Genomic DNA, 18133 nt, shown 5'->3' with positions numbered 1-18133 from the left:
ACACCCCAGAGTTGGGCCAATGGACTAACCAGTTCATTCCCTTTCCCAAGCCTCACCCCAGCTTCTGCCATAAGTCCTTTAAAAGGTTCTGAGAACAGCATTTGATGGTACTCAAGCCCTGGGGACCCCTCTTGCTATAAATCTAAAGGAGCTCTTCCTCTGTTAAGCTCTCACTTATGAATCAAAAAATCTCTTTAATAATCACCTTCTCTGTCTGTGAATTTTCTTCTTTGAATTCTCAAGACACCCCAAAGCCACAGACTCAGAAGAAATTTTGTGTGACCTGAGCACACGGCACCCTAACTCCTGAGTTAAAGCCCACCCAAGTGTTGAAAAACCTCATCCCTCTCAAAGACATCCTCAAATTTTCCTATATCATGATGAGAGATTATAGTGGTGATTCCATGTGTATGTACAGATGTCCAAACTACCAAACTATGCACTTAGATAGTGTCTTAGTCACTGTTCACATGCTGTGAAGAGACACCATGACTAGGGCAACTCTTATAAAAGAAAGCATTTAGTTGAGGGCTGGCATACAGTTTCAGAGGGTCAGTCCATTATCATCACGGCAGGAAGCATTGTGGTACATAGGCAGACATGGTGCTGAAGAAGTAGCTGAGAGCTATTCTGATTAGTGAGAAGCAGGCAGAGAGAGTGACACTGGGTCTGGCTTGGGCTTTTGAAACCTCAAAGCCCACCCCCAGTGACACACCTTCTCTGACAAGGCCACACCTCCTAATTTTTTCCAAATAGTTCATCAACTGGGGACTAAGCCTGAAAATATATGTACTATGGGGACCATTTTCATTTAAACTACCACACCTATCAGTTCATTCTTCAACTAGGAATGGGTAGTGACTGAGATAAAGATCTTCAGACTATCTTTTAAATGTAAAATATTAATTTTGGAGCCATGAAAGGTCAAGGTCACTAAGCCATGTTTCTCTCAATGGTTTCCTTCAAATGACATGAGGCAGTGTTGCTATGCAATTGTCCTTGGTTATTATGCAAGGAGTGGCAGTCAAGTGTTCTAGACCAAAAGCAGATTTCAAAATCTTGTTTTTTCTTTTGGTGTTATAGAAACAATGGTGTCAAACACTTTGCATTGCTCACTTTGACGGAGTGTGTAGACACCAGGAATTGTCTCATTGTGCTTTGACTCATCTCCTTCCAGACACTCAACAGGCAGTGTGCATGTCACAGAGTTCTGGAAAGCAAGCACGAGGGTGATACCCAACCTGTTTTGATGCCTGGCAACCCCATGAACCCTGGGTGTGTCTACATGGGAGAAAGAAGCTCAAGGTTTGCTCTGTGAAATCACTGTTCCTGTGTTTCCTTTGTTGCAAATACCATCACCCATGACTACGGTATGGAACACATTTCTGGAGAGTCACTGGTGCTTTGGGAATTCTGGACTGCAGAGACTGTCCACGAAATTTGTCTTTAAGGGATATTGATATTGGAAATTTGGAATTTATTTTTTCTCTAAGTTTCTACCCATGAGTTAAAGAAACTGATTCTGGAGATTGAGTTCCCAGTGCATCTCAATCCTAAAGGAGAGAAATCACCTCTGCAGCAGTGCGGAAGTGTGCTCTGCATCCACTTCCTTCTGGTTGCCCTCGATTGTCAGGAGCCTCTAATTTCAGCTAAACCACACGGTGGCTGACAGAGAACCTAAAATAATAGTTCTGGTCGCTTTTTGTGACATTTTGATGCTTCTAAAGGTGCAACAGGGTAGTAGACACAAAAAAGCCAGTGGGCATTACCTTCTCTTCTTTCTCCTTTTATTATGTACATTTGTGGCATGTCATGAGACAAGGGGCTGCCACTTCTGGTCAGAGCCAGTCTGGGAAGAACTGGACTCTGGCAAAAGAGTGTTTCTTTGACACTGGTTGCAGAGTCAGGGCATGTTTCTTTGGTTCTGGGTTCAGGGATAAAGTGTTTCTTTCTGAGACTCAGGTCCCAGATCCAGGCTGTGTTTCTTTCTCTGGTTCTGGGTTCCAGGGTCAGAGTGCGTAGTGATTGGTTGGTTTCCTGCTCTGTGATTGGTTGGTTTCTCTGGTCAGTTGGTCAGGGGCAGAGTTCATTTCACTGGTCAGTCAGTTGGTCAGAGGCAGAGTCTGCTTCACTGGTCAGTTGGTCAGGGGCAGAGATGGCTCTGACCTCAGAGCCAAACCGTTCCTTTCACTGGCCCTTCTTAGCTTTTTGTCTCTAATTCTAAGGCAGGGCACATTTCTTTCACTGGCTCTAACTCCAAGGACAGAGTGTTTCTTTGGCACTGGTTTAAGACTCAGGGCATGTTTCTTTGGTTCTGGGTTCAGGGATAAAGTGTTTCTTTCTCTGCCTCGGGTCTCAGATCTAGGCTGTGTTTTTTAAACTAGTTCTGGGCTCCAGGGTCAGGGTGGGTTTCTTTAGCCAGCCCCTTTCCCCTACAATCCCTTCCTCTTACTAAGCCTCATGAGCATTAGGCTTTGTAGAGCCATTATAGATTATGAGTGGAGTTACTATATTTTAATTTGGTCATAGTTTTTAATGTGTTAATTTTGCTGAAGGTAGAAAAACATATTTACTTTGAGTTTCTTATGATGCTTCTAGATTTCTATCTTTTAATTTATGTTTCAGACAGAGATAAGAATTAAGCACTACAATGACAACCTATTTGGAATTTATCGAACAAAATGAAGAACGAGATGGGGTCCGGTTCAGTTGGAATGTTTGGCCATCTAGTCGGCTGGAAGCTACAAGAATGGTTGTTCCGGTGGCAGCCCTGTTTACGCCTCTAAAGGAGAGACCTGACTTACCACCCATTCAATACGAGCCTGTCCTGTGCAGCAGGACAACTTGTCGAGCAGTTTTGAATCCTTTATGGTAATCACAATACATGGAAGGAAGTACTGTGGTAATATAGTTCAGAACTGTAATTTGTGCTGAGGGGTTAGCTCAGTTGGTAGAGTACTTACCTAGCACACACAAAGTCCTGGGTTCAGTCCTCTGCTTCACATAAACCAGCACACACCTGAGATCTCAGCACTCAGAGAGTGGAGGCAGGGCAATCAGAAATTCAAGATTATTTTCAGCTGCATGGCAAATTCAAAGCCAAGCTGGGCTACATGAGATCGTCTCAATGAAAAGAAAAGGAAAATACATTGTTTCTTATTCATTTATGTAAAGAATTCTGCTTTTTCTATTTACAGTTGTAGCCGAGGAATCCCAAGAGCTTAAGTTTTAGCATTCTAGTTATAATGAATTAGTAAAGTGAAGAGACCAGATACAAATGTCATTATAAAAAGTATTATATCCTACTAATGGTACTGGCTGTGTATGAACGCATCTTATGACTTGTAAAAGTCATAAATGAGTTGGTGTGGTATTCAAAAGGTGCTATTATTCCTAAGGCAAGATCTCAGGAAACATTTTTTAAATTTCTCTTTCTTCTGCCTTTTCTCCCATCTAGTTTGTTAGTGAATGCAGTCAGTTCTACCTCCAGAGCACTGTGGATTCTCTGACTTTGACTTGGTGTTTGCTGATGCTGGGATTATAGGCTTACCCAGTCTTTCCTATTGATGTCACATCTTCCCATCTTTTCTCTGTCTGAGCCTTGAGCGTACCAACTAAACTTACAGCCTGGTGCTTTGCAAGTGTTTGTTAATTCTTCATATAGCACTCTGTCTCTGTTCTGTCATTGGCTTCCTTTCCTTCAGCCTGCTCTTCAAGTGTGAAGGATCTCCTTTGGTTTTCTTTGTTATTATCTTTGTTGTTGTTGTTGTCGTCGTCGATTTGTGTTTTGTGAGACAGTCTCACTATGTAGACCCGGCTGGCCTGGAACTTGTTATGTGGCTAGACTAGCCTCGAACGTGCTGCATGTAGTCCTCTTGCACCTGGCTCCCAAGTGTTGGGATTGCAAGAATGTACTACCGTGCATACCCAGGAAGGCTCTGCTTTAAAGTAGCTGTTCCAAACACTTTCTCTAGAAATAGCTCTCTCTGTTTTCTTGTCTGTGTAATTAAAACAAATAATTTGTGTTTGTGTGCACTTGTGTATGTGTTTGTGTGCATGCATGTGTGGTGCTATGGAGGTCAGAGGACAACTTTTGGAAGTTAGTTCTCTCCTTCTACCGTGGCTCTGGATATTGAACTGAGATTGTTAGGCTTTCTTGGCAAGCACTTTGACCCAGTGAGCCATCTTGCTGGCCCTTTAGTCTTTATTATTGCTACTTAAGTAGTATTTTCAGCTGGGTGTGGTAGTAGAAGCCTATAATTCTAAAGACTTGAGGGGTTGTGGGTTCTAGGTCAGCCTGGATGTTTTAGCAAGATCCTGTCTCAAAACAAAACAGGGGTACAATTTAGTTTGGTGGTAAATGTTTGTCTAATGTATGAGGCCCTGGGCTCAACCCCTCATGCCCCCAGGAATAAAAAGCAAATCACTTTGATCATCAATTTTACTCCATGTTTTTGAATGAAATTAATTTTTATTTAAATTGAGGTCTTTGTAAAATTGAACTGAAACATTGCCTAACTAATCTGTCTTTTCTTAAAACAGTCAAGTGGATTATCGAGCAAAACTCTGGGCTTGCAACTTTTGTTACCAAAGGAATCAGGTAAGGACATCTACAGATGCTAATGCTGTAGTGCTGGTCATGTAGGGGAATGCTTGTGTAAAAAGGATAAAATGGTTACAACAAAACAATCCTGCTTTTCATTCCATTTATGGCTTGTGTGTGTGTGGGTGTGCATGTGCAAGGCTGAGCATGTGTAGGTCAGAGGAAACTTGAGGGATTTAGTTCTGTCCTTATACCATATGGACTCCAGGGGTCAAACTCAGGTAGGTAGTCAGGGTTAGAAGCAAGAGCACTTAGCCACTAAGTCATCTCACCAGCCTGAAAATATATTTTTAATAATTAAATGAGACCATCCTGGTCTACATAGTGAGTTCCAGGACAGCCAGGGTTGCATAGAAGACCCTGTCTCAAAAACAAACAACAACAACAACAACAACAACAAAAAATGCTGACAGAAATTTAAGTGACGAGGAAACAATTTTGAGTTTAAAACTATTTCTGGCAATAATTTGGTAACTTTTTTTCCTGTTTGCAGTTTCCACCTACATATGCTGGGATATCTGAACTGAGTCAGCCTGTTGAGCTTTTACCCCAGTTTTCAAGCATTGAATATGTAGTTCTGGTAAGAAATAAGAGTAGGTATTTAAGAAGGCTATAAGTAGACAAGGGCTTATGTCAGAATAATTATGAAAATGGAGATCCTGTTAAGGACCTGACAAATCGAATTGAGCATTTCACAATTAAGAAACATTAAGGTCAATTTGATGAAGGTAATTTCTGACTAGAATTATTTGATGATTAGTCAGATACTAGGTAGGATGGTGTGATTTGATCAGTAAGCCAGAAAGTTTCAGCTTCATTTTTATAATTGGAGGTCTCTTGACGTATACTTGGTTAATAAAGTGCTAAATTCTACTGTGTGTCCTGGAGTTTATGAATGAACATACCCTTGTTGCTTATGGATTTTATTGTGGAGAGCTGGGCAGGTTAGGTCATGCCTGTAATCACAGAACTTTGCTTATGGAAGCAGAAGGATCAGGGGTTCAAGGTCATCTTGGCCTATGAGTTTGAGGTCTGCCTGGACTTTATGAGACATATCTCAAAACAACAAAAATCAAAAAAGGTGTGGAAATTTAAAAGTATAAATAAATTTTTGAGACAGTGCCTGTCTCTAAAGCCCTGGCTGACCTGCAGCTCCCTGTGTAGAGCAGGCCACCTCTGACTGCCTCTGTAGTGCAGGGATTAAAGGTATGCATCATTATGGCTGGCCAATAAAAAATATCTGAATGTGGTACAGGAACAGAATTGTGGTTCACTAGAACTAGTTGCTACATTTGTCAAACCTGGCTAGGTTTTGATTTTCTGAAAAGTCATCCCAGGCCTAGGTAATTATTTTATAAACATTATTTCATTATTATTAATTTCAATAATTTTTCTTTTTATTTTATGTATATTGGTGTTTTGCTTGCATGTAGGTCTGTGTAAGGGTGTTGGGTCCCCTAGAACTGTAGTTACAGTTGTGAGCCGCCATGTGGGTGCTGGGAATTGAACCTGGGTCCATTGGAATAGCAGTCAGCACTCTCAACCACTGAACCATCTCTCCAGGCCTTCATTATTATTATTATTTTTTAGTTTAAAAATTATTTAATTATAACTGCCAGGCTGACTGGGTGGTTAAGGGGACTTGGTGCTCTTGCAGCAGGCCTGAGTTCAGTCTCCAGCACCCGTGTCTGTTTGTTCAAAACTGCCTGTAATTGCAGCTCCAGTGCATCTGATGCTCTGCTCTAGGCTTTTACACATCCACATACCCACACAGATATGTGGTTAAAAAGTGAAATGAATCTGGCAGTGGTGGTGCACACCTTTAATCCCAGCCTTCGGAAGGCAGAGGCAGGCGGATCTCTGTGAGTTCGAGGCCAGCCTGGTCTACAGAGCAAGTTCCAGGATGTACTCCAAAGCTACACAGAGAAAGAACCCTGTCTTGAAAAACAAAACAAAAGAGTGAAATAAACCCAAACAAACAAACAAACAAACAAACAAAAAAATGACTATACTTACAGAAATTCACTCAAGTAGAAATACACAGATTACTAGTGTGCTATTTTACTTGTAGTAGAATGCTATTTAACTTATTCTATACGGTTTTGACCAAAAACTTGGTACATGGTTTATGATTTTAAAATAATATGTTGTATCATTTATTTTTTTTATCTGGCACCCCACTCTGTTTTCCATCCAGGTTAATCTTGATTTTGTTGTTCTAAGTGAAATCTCCCCAATAGCTGAAGCCATGGGTGTTCCTGTACCTGGCTTGAACTTTGTAGTTGTTAAATTATTATTTGAAATATTTTAAAATTATTATTATTATTATTTGCAACAGAGTCTCATGTATGTCACGTTTCCTATGTAGATGAAGATGACCTTCAACTCTTGGTGGTCCTCTGCTGGGGTCACAGGTGTGCATTACTACACTCAGTTTGAAAAGTAATAAATGCTTACAAGAAATTAAACTTCATGTAATTAAATAGAAAACTAAAGCCCCTCCCGACCGTGTGTGTGTGTGTGTGTGTGTGTGTGTGTGTGTGTGTCTGTGCGCGCATGTGCGCACAAATGTGTACATACCATAGTGTGTGTTTGGAGGTCAGAAGAGAGTTTTCTGAAGTCAGTATTCTTCTTCCATTGTGGGTTTTGGGATGGACTCAGGTCCTCAGGTTTGTGCCACAAGTGTTTTTACATGCAGAGTCACCCTGTCAGCCCTTTACACTTCCTTTTTCACTCAGTGCTATGTCTTAGTCCACTCCAGGACCACGGATATAACCTGTTTCATTTCTATAATGGTTTTATTATAATTCCACTGCATGCACATATTAATATTTCACTGTTTTCAGTTTTCATTAGTTCTTGGTTGACTATCTTGAATATTGTTATGTAATGCTAATACCTTTATAAGTCCTTTTCTTACTGCATTTTTTTTTTGAAGCGCGGCCCCCAGATGCCTTTGATATTTCTCTATGTGGTTGATACTTGTATAGAAGATGAAGATTTACAAGCTCTAAAGGAATCTTTGCAGATGTCATTGAGTCTTTTGCCACCTACAGCTTTGGTTGGACTTATTACTTTTGGGAAAATTGTCCATGTTCATCAACTTGGATGTGAAGGCATTTCAAAAAGCTATGTCTTCAGGGGCACAAAGGATTTATCTGCCAAACAACTGCAGGTGGGTAAGAATGGGAGAGCCATCTCTCCAGACCCTAGATGAATGTACTTTAAAAAACCATGATGAATTCACTTTGTTATAATTGCATTATGACAAGGCTTTAACTTTAGTATTAACATCAGTTTTGTTTCTTGTGTAATTTAGCTGTCATACAAATTGAAGACTTTCTGCTTTTCATAGTGTGTCTTTGATATCTCTTCATGACCACATATATAACCTGTTCCATTTCTGTAATGGCTTTATTAGAATTTCAGTGTATGTTCTTATTTAGGATTTCACTGTGTGCATTGTTTAGTTAGTGACTGTGTATGTGCATATGTGTGTATGTGTGTGTGTGTGTGTGTGTGTGTGTGTGTGTGTGTGTAGGCCTTAGGACAACCTAAGGCATTGTTATTCATCAGGCACACTCTACTTTATTGTTGTCTTTTGTTTATTTTTGAGACAGGCTTTCTCATTGGCCTGGAGCTTGATGATTAGGTGAGGCTAGGTGGCCATTAAGCCTCAGGTATCCATCCACCAGTCTCTATCACTCAAGTAGTGGATTACAAGTTTGCACTATTACACCCAGAGTTTGTTTGTTTGTTTGTTTGAGACAGGGTTTCTCTGTGTAGTTTTGGTGCCTGTCTTGGAACTTGCTCTGTAGACCAGGTTAGATCCATCTGCCTCTGCCTCCCGAGTGCTGGGATTAAAAGCTTGTGCCACCACTGCCCGGCTCACCCTGATTTTTTTTTAATGTTGGGGTTGAACTGAGGTCTTCATGCTTTTGAGGCAAATATTAAATCATGAACACTTTCCTAACTACACTGTCTCCTTTGCCTAACACTATCTATTTTTAACTGTATCTTTAAAATTTGAAGTGACTTGGGGGTATTTTACTGTTCTCTACCTCAGCCTCCTGAGTACAGGGCACAGGGTGGTGTCACTGTGCCTGGCTCTGAAGTTTGTTATTGTCTTAGGTTTTTTGAAGATAAGGAAGGAGACAGTTTGGGAATTGGTTAACGACACTTTGAGAAGTGGTTGAGGGTGTACACTCGGAAGGGAAGGAGACTGAAGAGGATGAGTGAAGGCAAGAGATGAGCAAAGTGAGGCTTCAGAGGGTATGGGCTTCCTTTCAGAGTGACTTGGAAAGGAGGATCATTTATTTTCAAGATGCAGGAGAATTGATACAAGTTGAGTATTCCTTGTCTAAAATACTTACAAATGGATGTGTTTGGGGTTTTGGAACTCCATGAAGACCAAGTTTGTCTCCAATCCACAGAGATTGCCCTGCTTCTGCCTCATGGGTACTATTTTTCTTTTCTTTTCTTTCTTTCTTTCTTTCTTTCTTTCTTTCTTTCTTTCTTTCTTTCTTTCTTTCTTTCTTTCCTTTCTTTTTTTAATATTTGCGAACATGGGTATGGGAAGATGGGATACATTCTGAGAAATGTATCATTAGCCATTTTCATCATGGTGTGAACATAGAGCACTTATATCAACTAAGCAGCTATGGTACAATAGGTGATGTAATCTTAGGGACTCATCATTGTGTGTGGCTCATTATTGACTGAGGTGTCATTCTATGGCTTAACACTGTATATAAAGAGATATTTTGGGGATGGCACCCAAGTGCAAGCTAAAATAACTGATGTTTAATGTGTATATGCTTATAGACACAGCCTGCACGTAACTTTATAGATTATGTTTAGTACATCTGTATTATGACTCTAGTGCATCATGTGAAGTCATGTGTGGAGTTTTCTTTTCTTTTCTTTTTTTTTTTTTTTGGTTTTTCGAGACAGGGTTTCTCTGTGTAGCTTTGCGCCTTTCCTGGAACTCACTTGGTAGCCCAGGCTGGCCTCGAACTCACAGAGATCTGCCTGGCTCTGCCTCCCGAGTGCTGGGATTAAAGGCATGTGCCACCACCGCCCGGCCATGTGTGGAGTTTTCTATTGTGGCATCCAGATGACACTTACAAGCTTGCAGGTTTTGGAGCATTTCAGGTTTGAGTTTTTGGATTAGATATATAACCTGTGATAACGATATCTGCTTTTCAGGATAGTCATGACAATAAAATACATTATACCTTTAAATGTTTGATTTGTTGTTTGTTTGCTTTTGTTTGTATAGCCTTGCCTATCCTAGAGCTAACTCTGGCCTCAAACTCGCAGAGATCCATCTGCCTCTGAGTGCTGGGATTAAAGGTGTATACCACCACTGCCCGGCTGAAAAAGATTATTTTTTATTTAAAAAAGTGTGTATGTGCATATGTGTGTGTGTGTGTGTGTGTGTGTGTGTGTGTGTGTGTACAGGCACATGAGTGCAGATGCTTGCAGAGGTAGAAGAAGGCATTGGATTCCCTAGAGTTATAGGCTGATAATGGCTGGTAGGCTGATATGTGGGCCACCTGATAGAGGTGCTGGATCAAACCCTGGTCTTCTGCAAGAGCTGCAAGCCTCTTAACTGCTGAGCCATCTTTCCAGTCCTTGATGTACTGCTTCATAATACTGCAGTTATGATTTTACACTGCTTTATTAGATAACTTCGTTCCTTTCTTCTAGATTTTAAATACCATGTGAGCAGTGAGTATTTTTTTAAACCACTGTATTCCTGCTACAGAGTAGGTGTTTAAGACAATAGTTGCTGAAAAGGATGAATGCGTATAAGCTAAGAAGAAAGACATTTAAGTTAATCATTAATGCATTTTGACTACATTAGATAAGAAGTACTTCTAAATTAGCATCCTTTTCACTCTATCAGACCTTGTATTTGCTCTCTCCTGGTGAACTGCTACTGAGAGAGCTCAGTTTCCACAGCTAGACTGTTTGCTTTCTGGGGGAAGAAACCTTATGCTCATTTTGTGTTCCTAATTTGTAGTAGAGCACCTTGAACATCTTAATAAATTGACAAATATTGTGATCTCACTGTAATAATCTCTTTACAGGAAAGGCTGGAACTCTCTAAAGTATCTGTTACTCAAGCCACACGTGGGCCTCAGGTCCAGCAGCCACCTCCTTCCAATAGGTAATTAATATGGCAAACAGAATTCTATAATTCAAGCAGGTACTTAAACATACCATGCCCTCAACTTGCACAAAGGCATTAGGTGATAGTATAATATTTAGTAATGTTAGGAATATAAATAAATTACAGTAGTATATAGTTGTAAAAAACAAGCTATAGTTTTTTGAGGCACCTTTTTCAATCATTATGATGTTAGGAGTTTAGTTTTGATATGTTTCTTTTTATTTTTAAGTTCATAAAACCTTTATGTGGTTTGAGGGTGGCTATACAAAAATAGGGCCTCAAAAGCGTATAATTTTCTCTTTACAGGTAGCTTTAACCTTCTGATCAGAGGTGCTGTTACTAAAACTGATTGATGCATTGATGTATCTTCTAATTATGTTGATAACCTTAAAACTTTAAAAGAAATTGGTAACAATTGTATTGATTCCTTGGTTGGTAGCAGCAGTATGACTGGAGTGATAAACAGACTATAGTATGTGGCCCAGTAATAACCATTTCCCTTTCTTTCTGGGGAGATAGTCTCTTATAGCCAGGTTGGACTTAGACTTGGTTTGGTGACCTTGATCTCTTGATTCTCCTGCGTCCACCTTCTTAGTGCTGGGATTACAGGCGTGTACTAACATGCCTGACTCATTTCTTTCTCCCTTCTCCTCTTGCCTCCTTCTCTTCCTATCTCCTCTTTTCCCACCACTTGGAGTGTGTATTTGTGTGTGTTTTTGTGTATTGCTGGGGATCCAGCCTAGACTCTCATACCTGCTAGATAAGTTCTCTACTGACTGAACTACATCTCCAATAGCAAGCTGCTTCCAAAGAAACATTCCAGTTCATTCTGCTGCACACAGAAGATTGTGAACTGTTGGTCTACTGTGTATCAAATAGGTTTTGCAATATCACATTTGTAAATGGCTTTTGGTTTACTCCTGTTTTGCAGATTCTTACAGCCAGTACAGAAAATAGACATGAATCTCACAGATCTTTTGGGAGAACTTCAGCGAGACCCTTGGCCTGTACCACAAGGGAAGAGACCTTTGCGTTCCTCAGGAGTGGCCCTTTCCATAGCTGTAGGACTACTTGAGGTAGTAATGATGAAAATTTGGTTTTGAAATGTAAGAGTCCTTGTGTGTGTTCGCTCACATGAGTGTGTGTGTGCACATGTAGAATGGTAAAGATGTGAGCCAAACACCATGGTGGTGGTTGGTGTAAGGGTCTATTCTTCCTTCTTCCTTTCTTATTTCTTTTTATCTTTTTCTTCCTTGCTCCACTTTCATCTTTCTCCTCCTTTTCTTCTGTCTCACTATATAATACAATTAGTGCTGAACCTGAACTGACGGCAGCCCTCCGACCTTAGAGTTCTGAGTGTAGGACTATCGCTGTGCACCACCATGTGTGGCTCTTCTCTTCTCATTCAGGAATCAGTGTACAATACCTTTTTTTTTTTTTTTTAAACTCCACATTTCAGGCAATTCTGTGGCAGAAACAGCTGTGTGTCCTATCAATTCAATTTTGACACTGTTTACTAGAAGTAGCATTAGTTCTTACAGATTAAGGGCTCGTTTCCATGAACAGGCTGTTCACTTCAAATTCCAGCTACAAGTAGTAGGTTGTTACTTGTACTTCTAGCTTTAAGTTGGGTAGCTCCTCAGGTTTGATTAATTTGCTATAGTGGCTGGCTCAGAGAACTTACGGGAAACCCTTTACTTATAAAGAGTGTTACAAAAGACACAACCTGATAGGAGAAATGCATACAATTGCAACATGAAAGGGCATGTCCCCTCTATACACCACATATTAGAAAGCAGCATGGGTTCAGCCATCCAGAAACTCCAAATCCAGTCCATATGATTTTTAAAAAGGAATTTATTTTTATTATTTTAAATTCTGTGTGTGTGTGTGTGTGTGTGTGTGTGTGTGTGTGTATCTGTGTGCATGTGTGTGTGCATCTGAGTATAAGTGCCCTCAGAGGTCAGAGGCAGAGCTGTAGTTATGGGTCTTTGTGATCCACCTGACATAGATGCTGGGAATCAAACTTGGTTCTTCTGGTAAGCATCTCTCCACCCTGATTTTTTTTATTTTATAATTTAATTTAATTTTACATATAAACCATGTTTCCCCTGTCCTCCCCCCTCCTGCCGCCCCCTTCCCCCCAGCCCACCCCCCAATTCCATCTCCTCCAGGGCAAAGACTCCCCTGGGGATTCAGCTCAACCTGGTAGATTCAGTCTAGGCAGGTCCAGTCCCCTCCTCCCAGGCTGAGCGAAGTGTCCCTGCATAAGCCCCAGGTTCCAAACAGCCAGCTCATGCACTAAGGACAGGTCCCGTTTCCACTACCTGGATGCCTCCCAAACACTTCAAGTTAATCAATTGTCTCACTTATCCAGAGGACCTGATCCAGTTGGGGGCTCCTCAGCTATTGGTTCATAGTTCATGTGTTTCTATTCATTTGGCTATTCGTCCCTGTGCTTTTTCCAATCTTGGTCTCAACAATTCTCACTCATACAAACCCTCCTCTTTCTCACCAATTGGACTCCTGGAGCTCCACCTGAGGCCTGGCCGTGGATCTCTGCATCCGGTTCCCTCAGTCATTGGATGAGGTTCCTAGCACAACAAATTAGGGTGTTTGGCCATCCCATCACCAGAGTAGGTTAGTTCGGGCTGTCTCTTGACCATTGCCAGTAGTCTATTGTGGAGGTATCTTTGTGGATTTCTGTGGGCCTCTCTAGCACTTTGCTTCTTCCTATTCTCATGTGGTCTTCATTTACCATGGTCTCCTATTCCTTGTTCTCCCTCTCTGTTCTTGATCCAGCTGGGATCTCCTGCTCCCCTAAGCTCTCTTTCCCTCGACCCTTGCCTTTCATTACCCCCACTCATGTCCAGGTTGTTCATGTAGATCTCATCCATTTCTCTATCATTAGACAATCCCTGTGTCTTTCTTGGGGTCCTGTTTTCTAGGTAGCCTCTCTGGAGTTGTGAGTAGCAGTCTAGTCATCTTTGTTTTACATCTAGTATCCTCCTATGAGTGAGTACATAGCATGTTTGTCTTTCTGAGTCTGGGTTACCTCACTCAGGATGATTTTTTCTAGATCCATCCATTTGTCTGCAAACCTCATGATGTCATTGTTTTTCTCTGCTGTGTATATGTACCACATTTTATTTATCCATTCTTCAGTTAAAGAGTAATCAGGTTGTTTCCAGGTTCTGGCTATTACAAATAATGCTGCTATGAATATAGTCGAGCATGTGTTCTTGTGGTATGATTGAGCATTCCTTGGGAATATGCCCAAGAGTGGTATAGCTAGGTCTTGGGGGAGATTGATTCCCAATTTTCTAAAAAAGTGCCATATTGATTTTCAAAGTGGCTGTACAAGCTTGCATTCCCACCAGCAGTGGAAGAGAGTTCCTCTTGTTCCACATCCTTTCCAGCATAAGCTGTCTTCAGTGTTTTTGATCTTAGCCATTCTGACAGGTGTAAGGTGGTATCTCAGAGTCGTTTCTACTTTCTCTTCTATCAGGTTCAGAGTAACTGGATTTATCTGTTTTTTTTTAAAGATCTATTTGTTTTTATTTAGTATATGAGTGTTTTGCCTGCATGTATGTCTGTACACCCTGTGCATGTCTGGATGCCCATGGAGGCCAGAAGAAGGCATTGGTTCCCTGGAACTGGAGTTACGGATGATTGTGAACTGCTGGGTGGGTGCTGAGAACCAAGCCTGGGTCTTCTGCAAGAACAGCAAGTGCTTTTATCACTGAGCCATCTCTCCAGTGTCCCCGCACCCCATGATTGGTTGTGGAAGCTTCACTACAGAGGGGAGATTGACTGCATCGCTGGCTGGTGGTGTTCAACTTGTGATCTTTCTTTATTCTTGAAATCTATTAGTAGGATGATTATTGTAGTTAATTTGTTCTAGTACCTGTTGGGCCCATGTGATTTATTCCTGTAGCACTTTCTTAGATTATATTTATTAGTTTTCTTTCCTTCCTTCCTTCCTTCCTTTTTTTTTTTTTTTTTTTTTGAGACAAGGTTTCACAGTTTTGTGCTGGTTGGCCTGGAAAAGTATGCCACAGAGATCTGCCTGCCTCTGCCTCCTGAGTTCTGGTATTAAAGATGTGCACTACTATCCTAGTTAGGGTTATTATTGCTGTAGTGAAACACCATGACCAAGAGCAACTTGAGGAGCAAAGGGTTTATTTAACTCACAGTTCCATATAACAGTTTATTATCAAAAGCAGTGAGGGCAGGAACTCAAGCAGGGCAGCAACCTGGAGGTGGGAGCTGATGCAGAGGTCATGGAGGGGTGCTGCTTACTGGCTTGCTCCTCATGGCTTGCTCAGCCTGCTTTCTTATAGAACCCAGGACCACCAGCCCAGGGGTGTCCCTACCCACAGTGGGCTGGTCCCTACCACATCGATCACTAATTAGGAAAATTCTCTACAGGCTTGCCTACAGCCAGATCTTATGGAGGCAGTTCTCAAATTAGTCATCAGTAGCTTGTTTCAAGTTCACGTAAAAACTAGGCAGTACAACTCCCATGTCTGGCTCTTTTTTTTTTGAACAGAAGAGTTTATTTTATCTTATTTTTACAGAGAGAGTCCATAATGGCTGAGGATGAATGGCAGCAGGCAGCTAGAGCAGGAAACTGAGAGATCACATATTCAGTCACAAGCAGAGAGAGTGAACTGGCCAAGGGGACTAAGTTATGAGCTTCTAAAGATGTATTTCTTTAGCAAGGCTGCAATTCCACATAGCCTCCCCAAACAGCACTACCAGCTTTAGAGCAAGTATTCAAATGCCTGAGTCTGTGGGGTCATTTCTAATGGAGACTATCACACACTCATTACTGTATTTCATCTTGATTTAATTGTGATACATCATATGCACCTACAAATTCGTCCATTTTGTAGACTAAAGGTTTTTAAGATGTCCAAATGACTATATGAATTTCATCGGTATCTATTGTAATATATTTTTCTATTTTAAATAAATTAAAAATTTTCTTCTTCTTCTTCTTCTTCTTCTTCTTCTTCTTCTTCTTCTTCTTCTTCTTCTTCTTTTTCTTCTTCTTCTTCTTGGTTTTTCAAGACAGAGTTTCTCTGTGCAACAGCCCTGGCTGTCCTGGAACTAGCTTTGTAGACTAGGCTGGCCTTGAACTCACAGAGATCTGCCTCCGAGGTATGGGATTAAAGGTATAGGCCACCATCACCCGGCTTTAAATAATTCTTTAATTTTTTAAAAATTACAGTATAATTACATCCTTTCCCTTTCCCCCCTCTCCTCCTTTGACACTCTCCCAAGTGCCCCCTAGTTTCTTCCAAATTCAAGCCTATTTTTTCCTTGTTATGTATGTTTTCAAGCTGACCATTGGTTATTGGGTAACCAGTTGGTGTGTTCTTCCTGCGGAGGACTGTTTTTCCCACTCTCAGCACTCTCTAGTTGCCTGTAGTTCTTTGTGTATGATTGAGGCCATGTGGGCTTCCCCCATCCCATGTTAGCATGCCTGTTGGTGTCGTCCTTGTTCAGGACGTGTTTAGGCAGCCATGTTGATGAGACTTCTAGGAGACACAATCTTTTTTTAAAATTTATATATTTTTAACTTAAATTTTTGAATTCATTTTATATACCATCCACAGATCCCCCTCTCATCCCTCCTCCCACTCCTCCGCCTAGAACCCTCCCCCCCCCACTGATATCCCAATTTCCTCCTTCAAAAGGGTAAGGCCTCCCATGGGGAGTCAGCAAAGCATAGTACATTCAGTTGAGGCAGGTCCAAGCCCCTCCCCCCTGCATCAAGACTGAGCTAGGTGTCCCATCATAGGGAATGGGATCCAAAAAGCCAGCTCATGCACCAGGGATGGAACTGGTCCCACTGCCAGGGGCACCTCAAACAGACCAAGCTACACAACAGGAGACACAATCTTACAGCAAACTTCCTGTTCCTCTGGCTCATTAAATCTTTCTTCTCCCCTATTCACTACGATCCCTGAGCCTCAGGTGCAGGAGGTGTGGTGTAGATGTGTCAGTTGGGACTGACTCTACCGCTCTGTATTTTGATCCTTTGTGGTTTTCTGTAATGGTCTCTGCTGCAAGAGGAGTTTCCTTGATGGGGGTGAGGACTATACTTCCCTGGTTAGACCCCAGAGAAGGATGTCTTTTTCATTAATTGTGTGTGTGTGTGTGTGTGTGTGTGTGTGTGTGTGTGTGTGTGTGTGTGTGTGTGTAAAGGTGGTTGGGAGGGAGGGAGAGAAATAGCGAGAGAGTTCATGTGTACCTTGTGTGTGCAGCAGCCCCTGGAAGACAGACGAGGGTGTCATATACTCTGGAACTATGGTCGCAGGGAGTTGTGAGCTGCCATGTGGTGCTGGGAATTTATTTATTTGAGACAGGAGTGTATATACCTGCTTTCTGTTATCCTTTACATTTTTTGAATGAGTTCTTTTCCTCTAATAGTGTACTTTCCCCAACACTGGTGCTCGGATCATGATGTTCATTGGTGGTCCTGCTACCCAGGGGCCTGGAATGGTGGTTGAAGATGAATTAAAGACTCCAATAAGATCCTGGCATGACATTGAAAAGGATAATGCCAAATATGTTAAAAAGGGAACTAAGGTAATTTTTTATTCAGTTGTTTTCTTGTGAATTGTTTTCTATTTCTGTAACTTTACATTTTTAGGGGTGGTTTGCAAAGGTATATTTTGCTAATGGTGATTCTTGAATCTTTGTATTGTTTTTGCTTGTTGATGCCCTTGTTATTATTATTGTTATTGTTGCTATTTTTAGTTCAGACTTTTAGTTTAATTTTGCTGTACTATTTGATAGTTTTTGGTAGTCATTGTTATATTTTTAACAATAATTGATGTCATATTTTTGACACTGTGAGTGCTTTTGTCTGCTAATGAGTTTCCCATTTGAGCTCAGAAGTTTTATTTTTTATTTTTTTTGTTAAAGCTGCAAAAACATGCTTTAGATTGGCTTATCTTCTGTTTTTTTTTCTCTTTTCAGATGTATTTGTTACTTGCCTATGGATTTAGCTAGGAAAAAGTTTTGTGTTGTTCTCTTGGGGTTTTTTTGTGTGTGTTTGTGTTGAAGAAGAGAATATATACCTCTCCTTAGTTTTGTTTCACTTAGGAACATATCTGAAAATAATGGCTTTTAAGTCAAAGAAAGTTAAAATATCAGACTTTGCTTACTTATTTATTTGAGACAGAATCTCTCTATATAGTGCAACTTATGATGCTCCTTTTGGAGCCTCCCCAGTGATGGGATTTCTGACATCTGTCTGCCTGGAAGTCATTTTACTTCTAGAAGTCATTTTATTACTTTTATAAAACTATATTTTAGGAAATTAAATGAGACAAGAT

At 40.9% G+C, this 18133-nt stretch overlaps 1 protein-coding gene across 1 annotated transcript in view; it reads left to right on the top strand.

Annotated features, from left to right (window-relative positions):
• The first annotated feature begins 2074 nt into the window (after positions 1-2074).
• Positions 2075-18133, top strand: part of LOC131924111 (protein transport protein Sec23A-like) — a 49108-nt gene continuing 33049 nt past the window's right edge. Inside the window, exons 1-8 of the mRNA XM_059279336.1 lie at positions 2075-2134; positions 2626-2871; positions 4543-4600; positions 5097-5183; positions 7542-7778; positions 10699-10778; positions 11713-11857; positions 17223-17381. Coding sequence (XP_059135319.1) covers positions 2651-2871; positions 4543-4600; positions 5097-5183; positions 7542-7778; positions 10699-10778; positions 11713-11857; positions 17223-17381 — 987 coding nt within the window. The 5' untranslated portion in view covers positions 2075-2134; positions 2626-2650. The remainder of the gene's footprint in view (positions 2135-2625; positions 2872-4542; positions 4601-5096; positions 5184-7541; positions 7779-10698; positions 10779-11712; positions 11858-17222; positions 17382-18133) is intronic.

This window comes from Peromyscus eremicus, chromosome 14 (assembly GCF_949786415.1).
Source record: "Peromyscus eremicus chromosome 14, PerEre_H2_v1, whole genome shotgun sequence".
NCBI classification, from domain to species: Eukaryota; Metazoa; Chordata; class Mammalia; order Rodentia; family Cricetidae; genus Peromyscus; species Peromyscus eremicus.
Note: the sequence above shows the minus strand (reverse complement) of the source record. Positions and strands in the feature narration are given on the sequence as shown.